Source organism: Trichosurus vulpecula, chromosome 8 (assembly GCF_011100635.1).
Source record: "Trichosurus vulpecula isolate mTriVul1 chromosome 8, mTriVul1.pri, whole genome shotgun sequence".
NCBI lineage: Eukaryota > Metazoa > Chordata > Mammalia > Diprotodontia > Phalangeridae > Trichosurus > Trichosurus vulpecula.
The window spans coordinates 54,634,748-54,654,778 of NC_050580.1; the positions used below are offsets into that span (position 1 = coordinate 54,634,748).

Consider the following 20,031-nt stretch of genomic DNA (forward strand, 5'->3'; position numbering starts at 1 on the left):
CTACTAGGATTCTGGGAAGAATTTTGCCCCGTCCTTTCCCAGCCCCTTGCCTTTATCAGGGACTGCCCTCAAAAAAGGAACATTCCTACCCACCATCTGGGCAGAAGAAGCCCGAAAGATAATTTTACAGCACTCATGAGGCTAAAGAGTGACTGTCCCTCTTTCTGTGACAGCCAGGCTGGCCATTCCAGTTCTGGCTGTTAGCAGTCAAATCGGCCAGGCTGATTTTGTTGTACCAAATGAAGACTCAGGCGACTGGTCAGCACAGGGAGCGTTTACAGCAACCCAGATGCTGTCCCACAAGAGCCAGGCAGGGGTGAGCTGGCAAGGTAACCTCAGTGGGAAGGGGTGGGGCACAGCGACTCCTTTTGGGGATCGAACATGTTTAATCCCAAAAGATTCCACTCTCTAGGATGTGGAGGTATTTATTTTGTCCTCTAGCTCGAGGCAAACCCCCCAGCTTTCAGGGGGGCAAGACAATGCTCTAGTCCAGCTAGATCCTGGACGGTCAATTCTTCCTTCCACTTTCCCAAGGTCACAAAGCACTTTACAGCTGGGTGAGGTGGACTGTGCAAGAATTTTTATCTTGGTCATTGGGGATGATTGATCATAAACCCCAGGAGCTGAGTACACACCAAAACACACTTTGGTCTCTCACATTATAAACATTTATTTATAGATGTACAATTTCATAATTCTAATTCAGCCTCTGTGGTTATCCTTCAGGATCTATGCTTTATTGCACCAAGCTTATACCATTCATGGACAGCGACTCAGAGAAATCACTGGGTGGGGGGTGGAGGGGCTGTGTCACTAGGTAAGTGGGTATGGTCTGCAGGCCTGAGGCTGCTCTGAGATCCCTTCCACTGGGATCTCCCTGGGTGGAGGGTGGTGAGCACAGAGAGTCATCAGTTTAGAACAGCTGGTATATTTCCCTCTGGACCCCCTCCTTACCCCCCTATTTTTTTTTAATTAAGAAAAAAAGGCCAAACAAACTCAAGGAGAGAATTGGCTCCGGCAGCAGAGGAGAAGTAAGGCTTAGAAGTAACATGGGCTTAGTGACACTTTGCCAAAGGAAGATCCAATTCCAGGGCAACTCGGCTGATTTCAAAAGGCTGGGTATAAACTTTGGGAATAAATAAAACCTCCCTCCCTCCCCCTGGCAGCAACAGCTGTTTTGAGAAAAATCCTCCTTCATAAAGTGAAGATAAGAAAACCATTCTGGGTGAGCAGAATATCTTTAGTCCAAAGTGGAAGGAAGAGAAGACCCGGAGGGTCATCCATCCTGGGTAAGGTTGATTTGCTTGGAAGCTGTCCCGGGTCTGTTGGAGAGAGGCTGGTAGCTCTGCCCAGGCCCCTCTGGGGCTGGCATGGGTTTCCCCAGGTGCAGGCCTCTGAACCCTGGAGACCACGGAGGCAGCAGCCCACTCAGCTACTAAGAAGTGCAGCAGGAGGAAGAGGAGGTGAGGGACAGCCCAACTTCCCTCAGTTAAGTGCATTCCAAATTTGGCCAGGTTTTCCTTACCAGGCTCCAGTTAGTCCAGTCGCCCCTGGACAGGGGGCCAGACTTCACTTCTGTGGTGCAAAGCTACGTTGGGAAGGGGAACCCCTGAGGTGCAGCATGGGGGGTGAGTTCAAGGTTAGGACAGGGAAACTGAGCAGCCATCATCCCAGCAGGCTTGACCATCTCCATCAAATTTAAATACTGATGAGCTCAGAATGGGGAGCCAAACCTTCGGGCAGAAGTTATGCTCACAGCTGACCTGATAAATGAACCTTCTCCCTCCTTCCTTCCTGCATGGTCTGAAGCCCTGCAGCCTCAAACCAAGTGTTCTAGAGATTTCGATTCTGTCATGATTATCTCTGCCCCTAGAAATCACCAACCAGCAACCAGACCAAAAGCCTTCACCCAGAAGAAAAATCACTGGAAAGCAAATGACCCAAAGCTCCCTGTGTTGTCAGCTGTGGTTAATCTCTACACTTTAGAGGACTAGGCAGCCTCCTGAAAATAGGCCTGTCTCTAAAATGTTAGAGAAATCAGCCAAATAACTTAACCCACTCCCTGCATAGTTAAAAGTATATCATTTATAGATATCTCTATACGTGCCTGGCTGTAGGAGCACAGCTAGGCATGCATACGCACACATACACTCAAACATACACACAGCTATAAATTAAATCCTATCTATTCCCCGACTCTTCCTCCTCTGTACATTTGTTCCTAGCTGGCGTTGCATGGGAAGGCTTCCAGTGAGAGGTGACCAGCAGCCTGGAGAGATGAGGAAGAAGGGCTATCCCAGCCTCCTCCTCCCCCCTCCCCCAACACATTTGCTGCAAGTTTTAAATCCTACTTTCGTTGCCATGGCTGCCGTTTCCTAGGAGAGAACCGAGTGCAGAAGCTCGTTGGTGTTGGGAAGGAGAGAGAAGCTCAGTGGCTGGGCTTTCCTGTCCTAAGGGCTTTCTCTGTTTATTGGGTGAGAGAGAGGGCAGTTGTGCATTGCTCATCCTCCAATTCCTTTAATTTAAGGTTTTTGCTCCTTAAATATAATGTCCATCACCTTGGCTCAGTGTACTTCACCGAAAATTCTCCAGGTATTTCATAGTCTGAGGATGAAAGTGGTCATTGTGTTAGCTTGGCAAACACACAAAACAGCTGGCCTGCACTGCACACACACAGACACAGACACACACACCCCATCTCCACAGCTACACTAAGCTGCTGCCACCCCCACGGCTCCGTTCTACTGGGGAAAGTGCTTGCTGGGAGGGGGAGGGAGAGGAGGGGAGGTGCCCACCCCACTGGCTGGAGCTGCTGGCCTCTAGGGAGGCCCATCTCAGGTCCACCATTCCTATCTGCCCAAGCTGCTGCCTCTGGCTCCTACTCCTGGAGCTCCAGAAAGAGGTAGAGGCAGGCAGATGGCTGGCCACAGGCTGGGGCAGTGACGGTTTTCATTCACAGGCTGCACTGAATCTGACCCTGAACTTCCTTCCTCAGACCACAGCCTGAAAGGAGCAGGCCTGGGTGAAGATGCTGGAGCGATGCCTGTTCTTTCTTTCCTAGCAGAGGTGCCAGGTGTGGAAGGCATACAAAGACAGGCCCATGCTGCCCTCCCCCCGGATCAGAGAAGCCTCCTTTCTCCCTCCTCCTTGTCCCTCCGCTGCCTGCCTGCTCCTTCCTGGGCATTGAACTTCCTATTTCGCCTGTAGGCTTCCTCAGGAGAAAGGTCTCTTGCTGGGATGGGGAAGGAAGGGAAAGAGCCCATGCCCATCTCTATCTACTCACCATTCTTCCTAGAGCCCTTCCCAGTAGCCTGGGCAGCTCGAGCCCTGACCCAAAGGCCAGAGGCCTCCTTATCACTGGTGACCTCGTGTAACCACCATCAGGCTCTACGAGCATTTGGAGAGGAGGGCAGGGGGCAGGGAAGATGATGCCCTACCATCAAAGAGGGGCGGCAAGAGCACATCAGTTAGAAGAAGGCAAACTTAAGTCCACCAGCCTGAGCCTGGAGAGCAGAGGCTTCCAGTTTGCTGAGCTCAGCTCCTGAACACCAGGAAGCCCCTACAGCACAGAAGTCCATGGGGGCAAATGCTCCAGAAGGAATCGCCTGCGACTAGAGCCTGGTGGTCAGGTTTGGTCCTCAGTCACCGGAGCCTGAAGTGACCATGGGAACTGGGGTTTATTTTCGGGCAGATCCTTGGGCTTGAGGAGGGATGGGGGTTATTGGGATTTTTCCTCAGGGGTTCTTATGGTCAGCTTCTGGTGCTGTTTCTCCTGTGTCCTCCCCTCTAGCTACCCTTTCACCCCACCCCATCCCACCCCATCCTACCCCCTGCTTCTGGTTACCAGAGGACCTGGCCTGTAGACATGGCTTTGGAGAGTGTAGCCCCACTTCCCCACAGCTGCCTAAAGTACAATAAGTTCCATTAATCAAACCCAAAGGGGTGGCTTCAGCTCATACTTGGACCTCAGCAGGGTGGTCTGGCGTTGACTATCCATGCAGCGAGGCCTGCACCTCTGACAATCGGCTACAGCTCGGGGTACCCATCCTCTGTGCTTTGTGATACAGACTTGTATCTCCAAAGTAACGGGCCCGATAGAGTAAACTTTCTTCTGCAAAAGAGAACAGATATTAGAAGTCCAAAGTGCAGTGATCCATTCCCTTCCTAGGCCTATAATTTGGAGGGACAGGGTAGGGAGATCGGAAGAGCAGGAGAGACCAAGGCAACATCTGTGGCAGCCTCAGGGTTATATCTGGCTTAAGACCTAATAGGTCAGAAGGGATGTGGCTCCTCTGGCTAGCTTAGCAGGAGGCCATGACCAAGGGGATACCCCTGAAGGAGTGATGGCAGGCACCCTGTGACACTAAACTTCAAGGTCTCTTGGAGGTAAATTGGAGAGGCTTGGTCAGATGTGCTGCTGTCACTGGCAAATATGTGTTTGCTTCCCCTGGAGCTGAGATGCGTAATAAGTGTCAGTGAGGGACCTGAGAACTCCAGGGTGCATCTGGGGAAGGAGGAGGGAAAAGAAACTTTTTGGAGGCGACTGGAACACCCAGACTTTACAACATCACAAGAGAAAAACATTCCCAGCCCTCTGTGACCCCAGGGAGAGCCTCCCTGAGCCCTGGCTCTGCACCTTCGACCTTTGAAATGCCAGGCCATTGGGGCACAGCAGGGAGCCCCAGGGGCTGCCAGCCCAGGACCTGCCCCAAGGTCCCTCCTGCAGCCCTACTCACTCTGTTGCTTCTCTTTCCAGCAGTTATTTCGGAGGTTGGCTACATAGTCGTCCTCCACATTCCGCTCTACTGTCTTTAAGCTAGAACCAGTGAACTCTTCCCCAAAGTTATCGGATACGTAGTATGGCACTTTGAGGTGCTCAGTCAACCGCTTGTGGACGTGCCCCACTGACCTGCAACAGAAATAGACATAACACAGTATATATAAGCCCAGAGCTAAGAACAGGTGGTCTTACCCTTAAATCAGAACCCCAATCTTCTATGTGTCTTCCCATGATTAAACAGGACCTAGAGCTTGCTGGTCCAGGTGCCTGTGGCTCAGGGAATTTGGGGAAAGGGGCCAGTGGAGGAGAAGTCAGGAGGCTTCAGCTCTGGTCCTGGCCCTGCCACCATCTTTCCTGGGCAGTCACTCAGCTCCTTTATTGATCTGAAGACTAAGTGGGGTGTCCACTGTATATCCAGAACTGTGCTAGGTATGGTGGTATGGTATACGGGTATATGTTTGTGAGGGTTTATGGGGAGAGAGAATTAAGAGATACAGACCATGACCTCAAGTTGCTTAGAATCTAGTATCAAAGAATTCTGTAGAACAAGGGAGAGGCCAGCCTAGGTGACCTTCTGGGTCATCCCTTCCAACAACTCTCAAAATCCCTGGCTTGACAAGAAGCAAAGGGAACCCCTGAACAGAGAGGACATCTCTACTGAAGAGGCTGCTATCTATACTTACATTCTGAAGCAGAAAAGGATTACGCGTCTCTGGAACAGAGAAACGAAGACTTTGGGAAGCAGAGGAGTAGGCCAGATAAGGCCCTCTCACTCCCTGCCAGTGGAGGTTCCCCCATTTACTGAAAATCAGGCAAGCACCTTCCCTGGAGGTACGTCAATGGGAGCTCCCGAGAAAGAACTGATTTTCTTGTCTTATATCCCAGAACCTACTCAAGTGAGCCATGACCAGGTGAGAAACTGACTGGGGGAGAAACTGACCCTATTCTCTATACTATCAAGAAAACCAAAAAATGCAGGAGGAAGAAGAACAGCGGGCTTAGGAAGAGGAGGAGGAACAAGCGGGCTGCTGAGCCAGAGACTTTCACATCCCACCTCACACAATCCCCACACTGCCCCAGACACAAGAGGGTTGGAGAGCTCTGGGTACTAACGGTCTTTGGCTGAGACTGTATGGCGGGCTGGAGACCATCATCTGGCTGAGTGCTGACACAATTATCAGGATGAGGATGGGCATCAGCTGGACAAACAGCCCTAGGCCACCCTTGGAGGAAGAAACACACGGTCAGTCTTGAAACCAAATTATGAGTTGATTGGATACCCAATACCCTGTGGGGGGCAGTCCCATCTGGGGATTTTTGGTAGTGTCCCGTGGAGCAACCCACAGCCTCCTCCCCTCACTTCTGAAACCATGGCACTTAGTAGGTGCTCAGTAAAAGCTTGCTGGTTGATACAAAGGTGGTGGGGGAGGAGTGGGCCTGTGTCACCTGACCCTACAGGGGAGGCTGGCAGCAGGGGTTGGTAGATGTGGCCTACCAGTGGCCACTGCAGGAATAGGCACCTAAACCTCTGTCCCAAATACTCAACACTTTGCCTTGGAAGAGGAGAGGAGGGAGTGGAGTGGAATGGAGTGGAGTGTGTCTCCCTCTAGTGTTCGAAGGCTGGCAATGCTGGCAGGAGCCACCAGCAGCATCCCATGAAGGGCTAGTGGGACAGCCCTGGAGGAGGCTCTAGGCCCCAGAGGGCAGGGAGGCTCCGAATGCAGCCCCCTCTTCTCTCCTCTCTGCTCATGTTCCCCTTGCCCAGGCTTCACTCACATCACCCTGGTTCTCCCGGCGGTCAGGCCTTTGGTGGTAGGTGTAACGCATGCGGCCATTGCTGTAGACATGGATGTTACCTGGGGGCCAGAGGCAGAGTGGTCAGGCCCTGAGGCTGTGGAGGTGGGGAGGGAGGGCAAAAACATAAGGAGGGAGGATCTGGCCTTACTGGAAGGAAAGCCACCGCCGAAGAACATGTTGAAGAGGTCCTCGGGAGAGATGTCTGCTTCAAAGCCCCGGTGGAAGTCCCCGTGGCCCTGGCCCTGCCGGGCAGCCTGGCTCTTTTCATCCCCAAACTGGTCATACTGCCTTCTCTTTTCAGAGTTGCTCAGCACGGCATACGCGGTACCGATGGCTGCAAAGGAAAGAAGTGTCAGGGTCCGCTGCGCTGGCAGGAACCCCAAGCTGCTCATCCCCCAGGGACAAATAAAAGAGATTTGAAAAGGTGAATAGGAAGAAGGCTTGGCAGTCCAGAGTCTGTTGCAGAGACGCCCTGAGGAAGCTGGAGGGAGGAAAAGAGGCTGCCTGGAGCCCTAGTTCATCATGTAAGTAAATGCCCACAGGGACACTGGGAGGCAGCAGGCTGCATTTTTAGTTTTGTAGCCTCTGGTGAGAGGCTGAGCCTCTTGGAGGGTGAGGAGCCCAAAGATTGCAGGGGAGCTTCCAAAGGGTCTCAATCAAATCCAGCAAGCTGCACCACTACTATGTAAGAAGCACCACTTTTCTCTATAGAAGCATTTACAACAGGAGGGCACATTTAGGAAGGAATCTTGAGCTTCCCTCAAAACACAGAGGCAACTCCAGAAGCTGGGAACTCCAGGATCTGACAGAAAACGCCTTGGGCACCAGGCTTCCTGGATTCCATTTCCAACTCTGACCCTGACACCCGTGTCCTCTGGGATGCACTGTCCTCTTTCTGTGCCTCAGTTTTAGCAATGCTAAGGCAAAGCATCCTCCTAACTGACCTGGGAAAGCAACCAAAGGTCCCCCTGAGGGTCTTTGAACCCAGTGTGCACCAAGCTTCTCTATCCTTCCCACTCCTTAAAGAAATGTGCTCCAGAACTTGGTAGGTGGTGGGTCAAATCAAAATCCGGGGGGCTCAAAGGGCTGCTGTCACTGGAGAAACAGTGACTACCAAGATGATAAACTTGGCCTGAGGAGATGGCTGCTAAGACATCAGTGAAAGATGGCAACGATGGAGAAACACTTACAAAATGGTGGCCTCGGTCTGATGTGTCCCCCTTGCCTTCTCTGGGACCTGGACAGTAGATACTGAGTACTCTGGAGGACCAACCAATTCACAGTGGCCTTAGGGCTCAGACGACCCAGGGGAAATCGGTAAAGGGCCCTATGCCTAATGCCTCCAACTTGGCCCCATAAGTGCAGTCTGAGCCTTCAGCTCAAGGGATTGCTTGAGATTAGATGTAATGATGTAGGGGCCAAGCTTGTCCTGGAAGAGAGCGGAAGAGCTGACCACTGAGGCAGTCCTGGGCAACATGACCTCAATCATGTCCAAGAGGTCAGGGGGCTGTTTGTTCAGGATGACTCTCAGCCCAGGAGAGTTAAGGCTTTGGATGATAAGGAGGTGGGCAAGGATCACATTTCCTCCCTGTGTTCATTAGGCAAGTCATGTGGTCCAGACCAGTGAGTTCATCAGTGCAGGGAAGTCTTGTTGAGGAAGCCCCCTCTCCCAAGGGCTGACTGGCTCAGTTCCACAGCTTAGAGCACTCAAGAGCTGCCTGGGGCACTGAGAAGTTAGGGATTTGTCCATGTTCACATGTCAGAGATGAAACTTGAACCTAGGGCTTCCTAAGGCCTGCCCTCTCCTGACTAGAGCACACTGCCTCTCAGCAATGACAAACCGTTTATACCATTTGGTCTTGCTCAAGGTCTGGCCACTGGCTCTCCATCTGGATTGGGCAGATGACTCCTGGGGGCTCTTGGGGGTGGTTCTGGAGGTCCCTTTTCAGGGGCTCCCTCTTAAGCTCTAGTTCTTTACCATCTCTGCTTAACCCCTTGTTGCCTGGATTCCATCTCTCTCACTCCACTAAGGTGCCTCAGTGACCTAGTCAACAAATTAAATGGCCTTTTCCTTCAATTCTCCTCTTCCTGGCCACTTCCTATTGCTGTTGGCCAGGCACCCTTCTCTGCTCCTTCTCAAACGGCTCCTAGTCTTCTTCTAGCCTCAGGGAACGGTGCTGCTCAAGGTTTTGCCCTTGGGCTTCTCTTCTTCCTCTCTACCTTATCTTTCTTCTCCACCTTATTTACTCCCATGTCTTCAATGACCACACTGATGCTTTTGAATCCCCAATCTGTATTTCCAGCGCTCTAAGCTCTAGACCAGGGGTTCTTAACATATTTTGTGCCATAGACACTCTGGGCAGTCTGGTGAGGCCAATGGATCCCTTCTCAGATATATGTATTTATATGCATAAAATAAAATTGGATTACCAAGGAAACTATATTGAAATAAGTAACATCAAAATATTTATTAAAAAAAAAAACCACACTAGTTCACAGACCTCAGATTGATAATCCCTAATCTGGATCCACATCTCTAAGTGCCTAAAAGACAATGTGACTTAAATGTACCACCATTCAACTGAAAACTCTGGTGTTATCTTTGTTTCTTCCCTTCCTTCCTTTCCTTTCTCACATCCAATCAGTTACCAAGTCCAGTTGTTTCTGCCTTTTCTATCACAGTTACTGTCCTCCTTCTCCTCCTCATCCAGACGGTTTGCACGCCTCCGGTCTCTCAGGCTAGACTCGTGTCCCTTATGTTTAGCTCTCTGATAATGTCACTCTTCTCAAAGTCCATGACAGTCCCCTCTTGCCTGATGTCCAAGGCCCTCTACAATCTGGGGCCACACTGCCTGTCCGGGTGCATCTTGGGCCTCTCTTTCTCCACTTGTTAAATGCCCACAACTCATGCCTTTCCTATGGCCACAATGTCCTGTAAAACCCAACTCAAATGTCACTTCCTCCAGGAAACTCTCCATGTTCCTCTCAGTTTGGGGAAAGCTGCCCCACCCCCCTCACCCTGCCGTCCCAGCCCCCAAGACTCCCAGAGCTCTGGGCTGTGCCACCCCACTTCGGGTGCACTTCTATGGGAATATATAACTGTCAGACACTGAAGCCCAAACAGAGAGGATCAGGAAAGGATCCCTGGAGGGGGGCATTCTAACCACCTCCTTCTAGACTAAGCTCCATGAGGGCAGGGTAGTAACTGAGTCTCCCATAAACTCTGTATCCCTCCCAAAGACTGGACACTTTATGGGTGTTTCATGGATGTGGAATTGAATTACTGAGTAAGGTCCCTCAAGGCCAGTGGATAAAAATGCCATAATAATCTTAGAAAAATGAGTCCGCACCTTTAAAAGCCTCTGTGGCGCCAGGGGCATGGTTCTTGTCCGGGTGAAATTTGAGGGCCAGTTTTCGGTAGGCCTTCTTTAGGTCCTCTTCCGAGGCTTCTCTGCTCACACCCAGGATCTCATAGTAGTCTTTACACTGCTTCACCCTGGAGAAGAGAGGGGAAGCAGGTTGTAATGATCACCCTTTCCTACACCACTTCCTGGCGAGACGAGTCTATCACTGAGGGTCAGAGGGCCCACCCCAACCCACCTCCACTGCCGTGACTGATTCCTTCACACAGGGGAAGGCTCAATTTCAGGGCAGGGAGGTAAAGGCTCCAACTCTTCTCTAAAGTCAAAGTAACTGATGGAATTGTAAAGAAAACCCCAAAGCCCTAAACATCTATCAAGTCTGTGCCTAAAAACCCCTACAATTCCAACACACTAAACAAAAGCACAGGCTGAGTGAATAGCCCAGACCTCTGGTCTCACTGTTTAAAAGGCAGTCTTGAGTAGAAATCTTAATTTGGAAGGGAATTTTAACCCTGGTCTGGAATTCTGAACTAGGCTTCTCCAGGCTTCTGCCACCCACTGCATTATCACCAGCACATGGATAAGCAGAGGGAAATCTGGGGTGGATATGAGGCTGATTGGTGGTGGTGGGTGCTGTTAACTAGGAGGAAGATGAAGACCTGCCACAGGATGGTCTCTTTCCAGTAATTATGGCTTGTTAATGCTGAGCTGGGCAATGAATTGAGCCTTGCAGGCCCCCTAATCTACCTCTCATTCCATGGAACAGTAACACCTCACATTCACAGAGAATCCTTGCCTCACAGAAAACAAAGCATTTTATCTCTGTGATCTCACTTAACCCTCACAACAACCCTGTGGAGTAAAGCACACAAGTGTCATTGTCTCCATTTGACAGATGAAGAGAGGCTCAGAGAGGTTACAGAATTTGCCCAAGGCCACAGAAAGGGCTGGGATTTGAACTCGAATCTTCTGACTCCAAACTCCTGCTTCTACACACTCACTCCTGGTGCTGCCTCCACCCTAACAGAAGAGCACTTACATCGGCTTGGGTCTTCATATTTTTGGTGGGGGAGAGGAAGAAGGCAGGGAAGTGAGGATGGGGGGAGAGGAGTGGAGAGACTCAGCCTCCTTCATTTCTGGCAGAGATGTCTGAATGGGTCCAGGACTGGCCTAACAGGGGGATGGCTGGGTGAGACACAAGGGACATTGGAAGGAGCTAAAGGGGATTTGATTTTAGTTGATGTCTATTATGGGTCACCCCCAATATCAAGGGCTCATTGGACTGGGCTGCGCACTGGGATAGTCACAGAGGGGTTTTAATCCATGTTCCATGGAGCTGCCAGAGGTTCTTGGGAAGTGATTATGGTCATATGATTCTACAGCTGTTTTACTGGGTTCCATCTTCCACACCCAAATGGACACCAGATACTGAGGCTTCGAGTCAGGAAACAATGCAAGGCGGCTCCTTCACAAATGTGAAGGCCATTATCAATGCCACTGGTCTGCCCAGCCATGCTCCCCACCTTTTCACAGCTTCCATCTGGTCCTGTGTGTAGCCTTTCGTGCCCTCTCCTCCAGCCTCACCATTGGCAGAAGGGATTTCTCCCCCACCTGTTTTCCGGTGAGAAGCGGCCGTGTCTTTTGGCCTGGCCTGGCCATGAGAGGTCTGCCCATTCTGGGTGAGAGATTCAATCAATGCTAAGCAAAGCAGAGAAAGAAAAACGTGTCAAGATTTTGTGAAACTCCATCTCTTGCAACGTAAAGCTTGCTCTCTTTATGTTCCCAGGCGCAAGGGCCAGTGAGTAAGAGGGTGACACTGAGAAGGTCCTGCATACTTGGCTCCACTCCACTCAGCACAGCCTCAGTGCTGAGTTAGGAAGACTAGAACAGAAGCTGCCTTATGCTCCAGACCCACCCAGTGGTGGTAGGTCAATGTGTATGGGGTCTGTTCACTTTTTTAGGAACTGAGGTGCTCTCAAACACAAATGCAATTCTACTGTCATGGTCGAATTGACCAAGAGCGATTCCACTCTACCTGAGTGACTGGAAGATTGCTGTTATTCCTAAAACCACTTCTCAACCCCCCCAAAGTGAAATAAGGCTTCTTCCTTCTGTGGATGCCTTCTAGAACCAGGAATCTCTACTTCTTCAGATGTGTTACCAAAAAACCCCAATTGTTTGACTCCAGTTTGGCAAATCCCAGGCACTCATCAATTTCACCCTGGCATCTAGGATTTCCAGCACAACCTTAGTTCAAACTCCTAATGGATATGCTTGACTTTCATTGTTATAATAATCTGAAAAGTCAGAAACAGCACAGAACACCGTTCTGAACAGGCCGTGGCCACAGGGAGCAGGGCATGCTCTTGGACTTCACAATTTCCTCCTCTCTCTGATTTGGGATCTGCTTCTTGTAGCCTTGTAGAATTAGCATAGCAAAGGGAAAGGGAAAAAAGGCCCAATGGAGTGAAAAACAGGCCTTGCACAGCTGGAAATGCAATGTCTAGCAGAATGTAACAAATAGTAAGTACTTCAACAAGATCAATAAATTTCTGCCTTCTTACTCCTACCGCAATGAACGCACCAAAGGGTCTGAATACAGCCGACCTGGAACCTGGCTGCTGCTGTTTCACCAGACGCTGCCAGCATCACAACCGAAGTCATTTGTTCTACAACTTTCTGGTCTCTCCTTGTGTTTTCTTCCTTTAAACTGGGTGGATTTTTTGGTTTTGTTTGTTTTTTTTGCCTTTCTCTCATTGTTCCTACTCTTTTTCTTTCCTGCCTGGATATGGTCCACTTTGATTTTTTACAGAGGTCCCCTTGTTTCAAACCCTTAGTCACTTCGATCCCAGTTGTGACATGAAGTTGAGAAACAATATAGGCGTCTGGAGGTGGGGTGGGTGGGTTGGGGAGAGAGGGCAGGAAGAGAAAAAAAAACCACTGAAAAACTGGTCTGGCATCTACCGTTAAGACTGGCTCCTCCATGCAAAGTATTCTAGATAGAATATGCTGCTGGCTTTTGTGCAGCTGAAGAGAGGGGGTGTATCAAGGTGGAAGGGCTGTGGTCCTGCTCACAGGAGGCTTAGTGTCTAAGCTTGGCACTGGTTTAACAGTGCTTCTGCTGCAAGCTTTGTAAGGGAGAGCTGCAACACTCCTCCACGCAGGAGGTCAGAGAGGGCCCTGGGGCTAATGTGGATGGCTGACAAGGAGGGATCACAGAATTTGGGCCTGGAAGGGCACTTAGGAGATTGTGTCACCCCATCCTATTTCTTTACGGATGAGGAAGCTGAGGGGCAGAGAGGTGATTCAGACTCTAAGTGGCAGAGCTGGGATGTGTATCCAGGCTCCAGGGTCTCCAACTTTGCTCTGCTATATTGCCTAAGCCAGCTTGGGTTGGTTGAAGGAGCAGAGGGCATGAGAACAGAGAGCAAAGCCTAGTGGGACCAGCATGGCAAAAAGGGAGGCTTCATGCTGGGGCTCCAGACGGGACTACTAGCTGTTTCCCGATTTCCATTTTCCATTTGTTTTTGTCCCTCTTTTGTGCCTAGAACATAATATTCACTTCTACCAATCAGGATTCTTCATCTTCCTTCATTCAAGGCTCAATTCAAGCATCATCTTTTACTTTTTTTCAAGTCTTCTTCATCTCCTCGTGACTTGTTAGAGCTCTCTCTCACTTATTAAATCACCTTGTCTTAGCCTTATCTGTGTGCCTATTTTATGCCCACAGGTTCTTTGTGTCCAAGGACTATTTTTTTGTCATTTTGTCATTCTAGGGTACGAAGACCCAGGGACCGATAACGTCTCTGGGCTGGAAAAAGGGAAACTCTCTGGGTGTTTACTACCACCTACCCTCAGCTTTGAGAGTTGAGCAGGGACTTGCTGAGTGGAGCTCTTCACCTCAAGTATATCATTGCTCTATGAGGCAATTGCTGCACACATGACCTGAGTCAGCGGTTGGGAAACACAAATAGACTCACTCCAGGCTGACTCTGTTGAGGCAGGATAGGGGAGGAGCAGCTCTTGGAGCTAAGCTGACTGGTGGTCTGCCTCAAAAGGGAGAGGTGAAAACCGGAGCATCTGAACAAGGTTTAGGCAATTAAGTGGGGAGTCAGCCCCTCGATGTGGGGAAGGGACGGATGTCAAGACCTTTGCCCTCAACTTTCTCTCGGTTGTAAGCCCTAAGTCAGAGCCATGGTCCCAACTATTTGGGATGGAAACTCTGTTCCAAGGACAGAGATCTGAGGACGAATCTGTTAACTGCACTGTGTCCACGTGTGAATACAAGGGTCGGGAAGGCTCCCATCAATGGACCGCCTCTGCATGGAATATCTAGGTGTGTTAGCACCCCCACATGTTGTTAGCTATTCTCCTTCCTATGTGACAAAAGCAAAAGCATGTAGAAATACTTGTTCCCTGTCACAGCTTGGTCATAGTCCAGCCAGGAATGAAAATCAGATTTCCTAATTCCAAGCGAGCTCTATCAGTGAGCTCCTCTATTCCAATGTCAACTGCTTGAGGACAGTGCCTTTGTGCTCCCAGCACTTAGCTCAGTCCCAGTCCTGTCCTATCACAACCTGACACCTGCTGATTGATTAGGACAGCAGGCGATCTTTCTTCTATTTGCCCACATTGTCTCCAACCCTCAGTTTCTCTGGAAGCATTTTAGGTCAATGCTCTCATGAGGCTGTATTTTTAGGGACCAGGTGATAAGGCGATATTACACCAGAGGGTCTGTAGCCCGGATGCTTGAGTTGTTTCTTAGCTTTTCTTGGCAGAGCGCTCCCTGACTCACTTCCTGCACTGAGGACACCCACAGCATACGCCATGGATTCATCTGGTTCCCCAAAACCCAATTCTGAAGGCAAGGACTGCACTGGGTCCTTTGCCCCAGGCACAATCACACTTGGGGAGAACCACGTTTCTTGCTTCCACAGGGGGTGGAGGGAATATTTAATATAAGTTTCTTGTGGCCTGGTGGCAGCAGAACCATGAGATCTTAATAGTTGAGGGGATATGTTTCAGTAGTCCAGAAAGCTGTTTTTTCAGCCTATCCTTTATTTAAATAGTTTGTGTCTGCTCGAGACACCTACCACCCAACTGCTTGGTATCCCTATCCTGCCCTTTCTCTAAATCCTGTATGAAAATTTCCTTGCCCCATGCACCTTCAATAATTGTTGAGTTCCTGCCTGTGATGTTAGATGTGGGATGCCAATCATAAATGCTTGGAAAAATCCTGAATCTTTCCCATAGAACTTGTCTTTTTCTCTATTCCTGAGAAGCCCTCTTCTTTGGGACCCCAAGATTTCCCTAAACCGAACATGTAATGTTCATAAAGCAACGGCCAGAGCTGGAATCTGAAAGATCATCTCACCTAATCCAAGGTGTCCCTGGATAGCTGTACCTTGACAGAGCTAGGTGTACCCCAGTTTCTCTAGTCACTATGGTCTGGACGTATTCTTACCCTCTCTTCCCCGTCCCTTTCTTATGCTCCTTCCTAGGTATCTCAGATGAAGTGCCTTCATTTGTGTGGATTAAATAATTACAAAAAGGTCTAATGCTCTAAGCAATGGACTAGCACTCAGGGGGAAGGAAGGGCATCAGCAATCCCTGGGTCCTCTCCGTTTCCCTATGGGTCTCACTACAGGGTTGTCTGACATTTTTTTTTTTAAAAAGAAAAAATGTCAGGATCACGAAAGAAAGAAAAAACTCCAATAGCTGGAGAAAGCAGCAATTGAAATGGGGTGGGGGTAGTTCTTGAATAGAAGAGAACTCTGTCCCCTCACTGTGGCATCTTTAAGCAACTCATTTAACCTTCTGGGGCTCATCTGTACTAAAAAATGGTGAAAAGGGCCTGTTTTGAAAAAAGTTGGCTTAATACTTGATAGACTTCTGTAAAGAATGCGAATGTTCTTTTATCCATGAAGTTTCTATAGGTATTCAAATGTGTAGTAGTTCGTAATTCCAACTTTCTTTGGCCAAGAAATTTTCTGACACAGGTCAAGACTAGCCCTACACACACTTACCAATTCAGTGTAAAGCTATAGATAGGAGAGACTGGGAGCTACAGAGGAGATATGCATTACAATCTGTCCTTTCAGTGTAAGCCAACTTAAACCTGCATCATGGTATCACAATGGCCCACTGACTGAATCTGAGAAAAGCCAACTTGTGCTGCTGGCTCGGGGACAAACAGAGGAGAGGAGAACTGGTCTCTGTGGCTACTTCTCAGAGGCTGGCGCTCCAAGTTGCTGAGACTCTCCCTGCATACCTCCTGAGAAGGACGGCACATGAGCAGTCACTCCCACAAAAGAAAGACCACTTTGGGGCCTTCTGTTCTGGGTTTGTTTTTTTTTTTTACTCTCTAGTCACTGGTGCATGCAGGGCAGGTGACAGCATTTCAGAGGACAGCAGAATCACCATAAGTCAGTGAGGGCTACTAAATCATACCTAAGGATCCCTGCGGGCTGCATATTGATTTAGAAAACCAAAGTTAATATTATCTGTGTCTTTACTATATTTTGTTAAATATTTCCCACTTACATTTTAATCTGGTCCAGCTCCTCTGCTGGCAGGGGCCTTAACGGTGAGGCAACACCATCAAGTGTACCTTTTGACTGATTGGGCAATTTCACATAGAGCTTCCTAGAGCTGGCTTCTCTAGGCTGGGGGCAGACGGCCAAGATGAGAACAAGCCGAGAAGGGGAGGAAAGTCCACAAGCTCGCGCCTCCCTGGGCTAACGAGGGAGGGGAGAGCTCCCAGATCCAGAGTAGCCTGACGTTTCCCAGGCACAGGTCCTGGGGTCTTACACTAACAGAGCAGTAAACTTGGAAACTTTATACGGGACCCTTCCAAGGGGCTATCGTCTCATCACTGCGGGGCTTCCTCCTTCATTAGAGCACATACCAAACCCCTCTCATCCTGCACCATCAACTCGTCCAGTCCTCCCATAAACCCTCCGTGGAGAATCTATTCCATCCTGCAGGACGGCCCCTCTCATTCTTTGAGCATTTCTTGGGGACCTGCGGCATTTGAAAGTTTAGGCTGATAAGAAAAATGGGGGCGTAGGTGGGGGTAAGGATCCTACCTCGACCCCTCTGCTGCCCATTTCTAAACGTAACCTCTTCCTAGAGCGTCATCGGCTCCCCCAAACTCACTCACAGCCTCCCTCACCGTTTGCCCACCGGGCTTCCAAAGCTGGCCCTTCCGTGGCCTGGCTGGCTCCTGGGCACTGGTTTCCAGCAGGCCAGAAGTCAGGGACGATAAGCGTTAGCTCTGTGGGCTTCACAGTCAGTCAATAGGCATTTATTAAGCGCCTACTATATGCTGTGTGCTAATTCTTGAGGATACAAACAAAAGCGAAGACAGCCCCTGCTCTCAAAGCACACAGTCTTCGGGGAAAGAGAAAGCCCCCAAACAAGACCCAGGAGGGTTAAACTGGAGAGAATCAATGGGGGAAGGGGACTAGCAAAGGCGCAGCAGCCGGTGGCTAAGGAGAACTCGGGCCTGCCCACAGGAATCGGAGCCAAGGGAGCTGGGCTGGGGGCTGGGGTCCGGGGCCCCGACTCCTCCCACTCCCCCAAAGATGTGGTTTATTTTCCGATGTTCGTACGGTAATTAACCCCTTTCCCAAGCAGTAAACGAGCACCTTTCTGCCGCGATGCCCTCTGGGAAATGTAGTTCGACTTCGCTTCCTTGACCTGCCTCCTCATCCTATGACATCCCCAGGGGAGGGCAGCCTTACTCCGCGGGAACTTCATGTCCCGAGATGCTCCGCGCACACAGTCCAGCGCCGGACCCTTCCCCCAGTCTCAGTTTTCCAACCACTGCTGATTCCGAAGTAGCTGAGTCGGTGGACTACAGCTCCCAGCAGCCTCGGCACGCGCCAGTGCGCAGGCGCGCACGGGCCTTGCTGTGTCTGACCCCCTCCCCCAGTCCCTTCAGCCGTTTCTCTCGGTCCGTTCCCCTTGTCTCGCGTCACTTATTCCCCCTCCACCATGCCCCGGTCCCTGACAGCCTACCCTCCCGGTCGGCGGCGCCGCGCACTCACCGCGCACCCTCGGCGTCGGGTAAAGCCTCTGTGCCTTTTCCAGGAAGCGCAGTGCCCGCTCGGGTTGGCGGCTCTTGATGGCGCTGAGGGCTATGGTGATACAGCGCTCGGCTTCATCTTTATTGGATTCCATGGCGGAACCGGGGCGCGAGTCAGGGAGACGGACGGAGGCCGGTGGGGAAGGCGGGTTTCGCCAGCGACCGGCGCCTAGTGAACGGGGGTGGGGGGGTGAGGGGGGGCCGGCAGCGGCGCAGGGAGATGACGTCACAATACCCTCTCCCCCGCCGCGGCCTTCCGCGCCGGAGGCCCGTGCGGAGCAAGTAGGAGCTGGGGGGAGCGGCGGCGCCGCCTAGGGCCTGGAGCTTGGAGGGGTCGCCCCCAGGCCGGGGGCGGGCACCTCGCGTTCCTGCGGCCGGGACCACGCCTGCCCTCTCAGGGTCCGAGTCCTAGTTTGAGCGGATCCTTTGTAAGGGCCCTTCTCCCTACGACCACCCGCGTCCCGCTTGGCGACGGACCGCGAGGGCGACAGGAAAAGCCGCCCCTGCCCTGGAACAGCTTAGAGGCCACCCACTGTGGGCCCTGGTGCCGAGCCGGGGCTGAGCTGGAGGACCCCGCTTCGAGGCACCCCTGCTGCTCTTAGGGCCCGGGCAGGTATGGAACCCACGGCCGGCCGCGCCGCTGCCGTCAGCCTGGGAACATACGGGTAAAGGCAAGATAACCTGAGGAGAAGCCCGAGGAGCCGAAAGAGCTTGGGAGTTGGCCCCGGGGCCGGAGGACGGAGGAGTGGGGTGGAGGGCGGGGGAGGCCGAGCCAGGGACCGCGAGCTCTGGGAGGGCATTCACATGCGCGCGGTGCGGCCGAGGCTGGGCTCGCCGGGGCGTTAAATGCCCATCTGGGCGGTTTGTGTTTGATCCCCTCGTCCGCGGTCACAGGCCTAGTTCGCTTGTGTCTTTTTGATATTACCGATAGTATCCATAGGGATGTTTTTGTGGGCCAGGTCCTCTGTCACCTTCGAGAAGACCGAATCCGTTCAGAGACCTGCCAGCACCGCCCCGGGTGTCTGTGGGTTGGTTGCCATCATTGAGTTGTTAACCTTAATTGCCTTAGCCAGTTTGATGGATATCAGGCGGAATGTTGAGTTGTTTTAATGGACACATCATATCTTTTGAACGTTTTTCATATGTTGATAATTTTTATTTTTTTTAAGAATTGCCTTTTCAATGCTCTAAATCACTATTGATTAGAGAAATGCAAATTAAAACAACTCTGAGGTACCACCTCATAGCTATCAGATTGGCTCATATGACAGAAAAGGAATATAATACATGTTGGAGGGGTTGTGGGGAAATTGTTGGTGGAGTTGTGAGCTGATCCAACCATTCTGGAGAGCAATTTGGAGCTATACCTACAAAAGGCTATCAAACTGTGCATACTCTTTGACCCAGCAGTATCACTATTAGGTCTGTATCTCACAGATTTTTTAAAAAGTGGGGGAGGACCTATTTGTATAGAAACATAGCAGCTATTTTTGCGGTGGCAAAGAATTGGAAATTGAGGTAATACCCATCAGTTGGAGATTGGCTGAACAAGTTGTGGTATATGATTATAATGGAATATTACTATGTTATAAGAAATGATGAGCCCATGGATTTCAGAAAAACCTAGAAAGACTCACATGAACTGATGCAAAGTGAAGTGAGCAGAACCAGTAGGACACTGTAGACAGTAACATCAGTACTACTATATGATGATCAATTGCGAATGATTTAGCTCTTCACAGCAATACGATGATCCAAGACAATTCCAAAGAACTCATGATGAAACATACTGTCCACCTCCAGAGAAACAGCTGATGGAGTCTGAATGCAGGTCGAAGCATACTATTTGTCACTTTCTGTATTTTTTCATTTTTTTTCTTTGGGTTTGTATCTTCTTTCACCTGGTTAATATAGTAATATGTTTTCCATGATTGAACATGTGTAACCTATAGCAAACTGGTTACTGTCTCAGGGAGGAGGGGGTGAGGAAGAAAAAAGAAAAT

The 20,031-nt window shown here is 50.4% G+C and overlaps 1 protein-coding gene across 1 annotated transcript; it reads right to left on the reverse strand.

Moving 5' to 3' along the window:
* Nucleotides 1-650: 650 nt before the first annotated feature.
* Nucleotides 651-18,202, reverse strand: DNAJB12 (DnaJ heat shock protein family (Hsp40) member B12). Its single transcript, XM_036736040.1, has 9 exons — nt 17,991-18,202; nt 11,463-11,637; nt 9,928-10,073; nt 6,726-6,911; nt 6,557-6,636; nt 5,894-6,003; nt 4,737-4,909; nt 3,960-4,111; nt 651-2,604 (listed from the first exon to the last, which is right to left on the reverse strand). Exons 1-8 carry the CDS (start codon nt 18,121-18,123, stop codon nt 3,990-3,992), a joined length of 1,125 nt encoding a protein of 374 aa, XP_036591935.1. The 5' UTR covers nt 18,124-18,202; the 3' UTR covers nt 651-2,604; nt 3,960-3,989.
* Nucleotides 18,203-20,031: the final 1,829 nt, after the last annotated feature.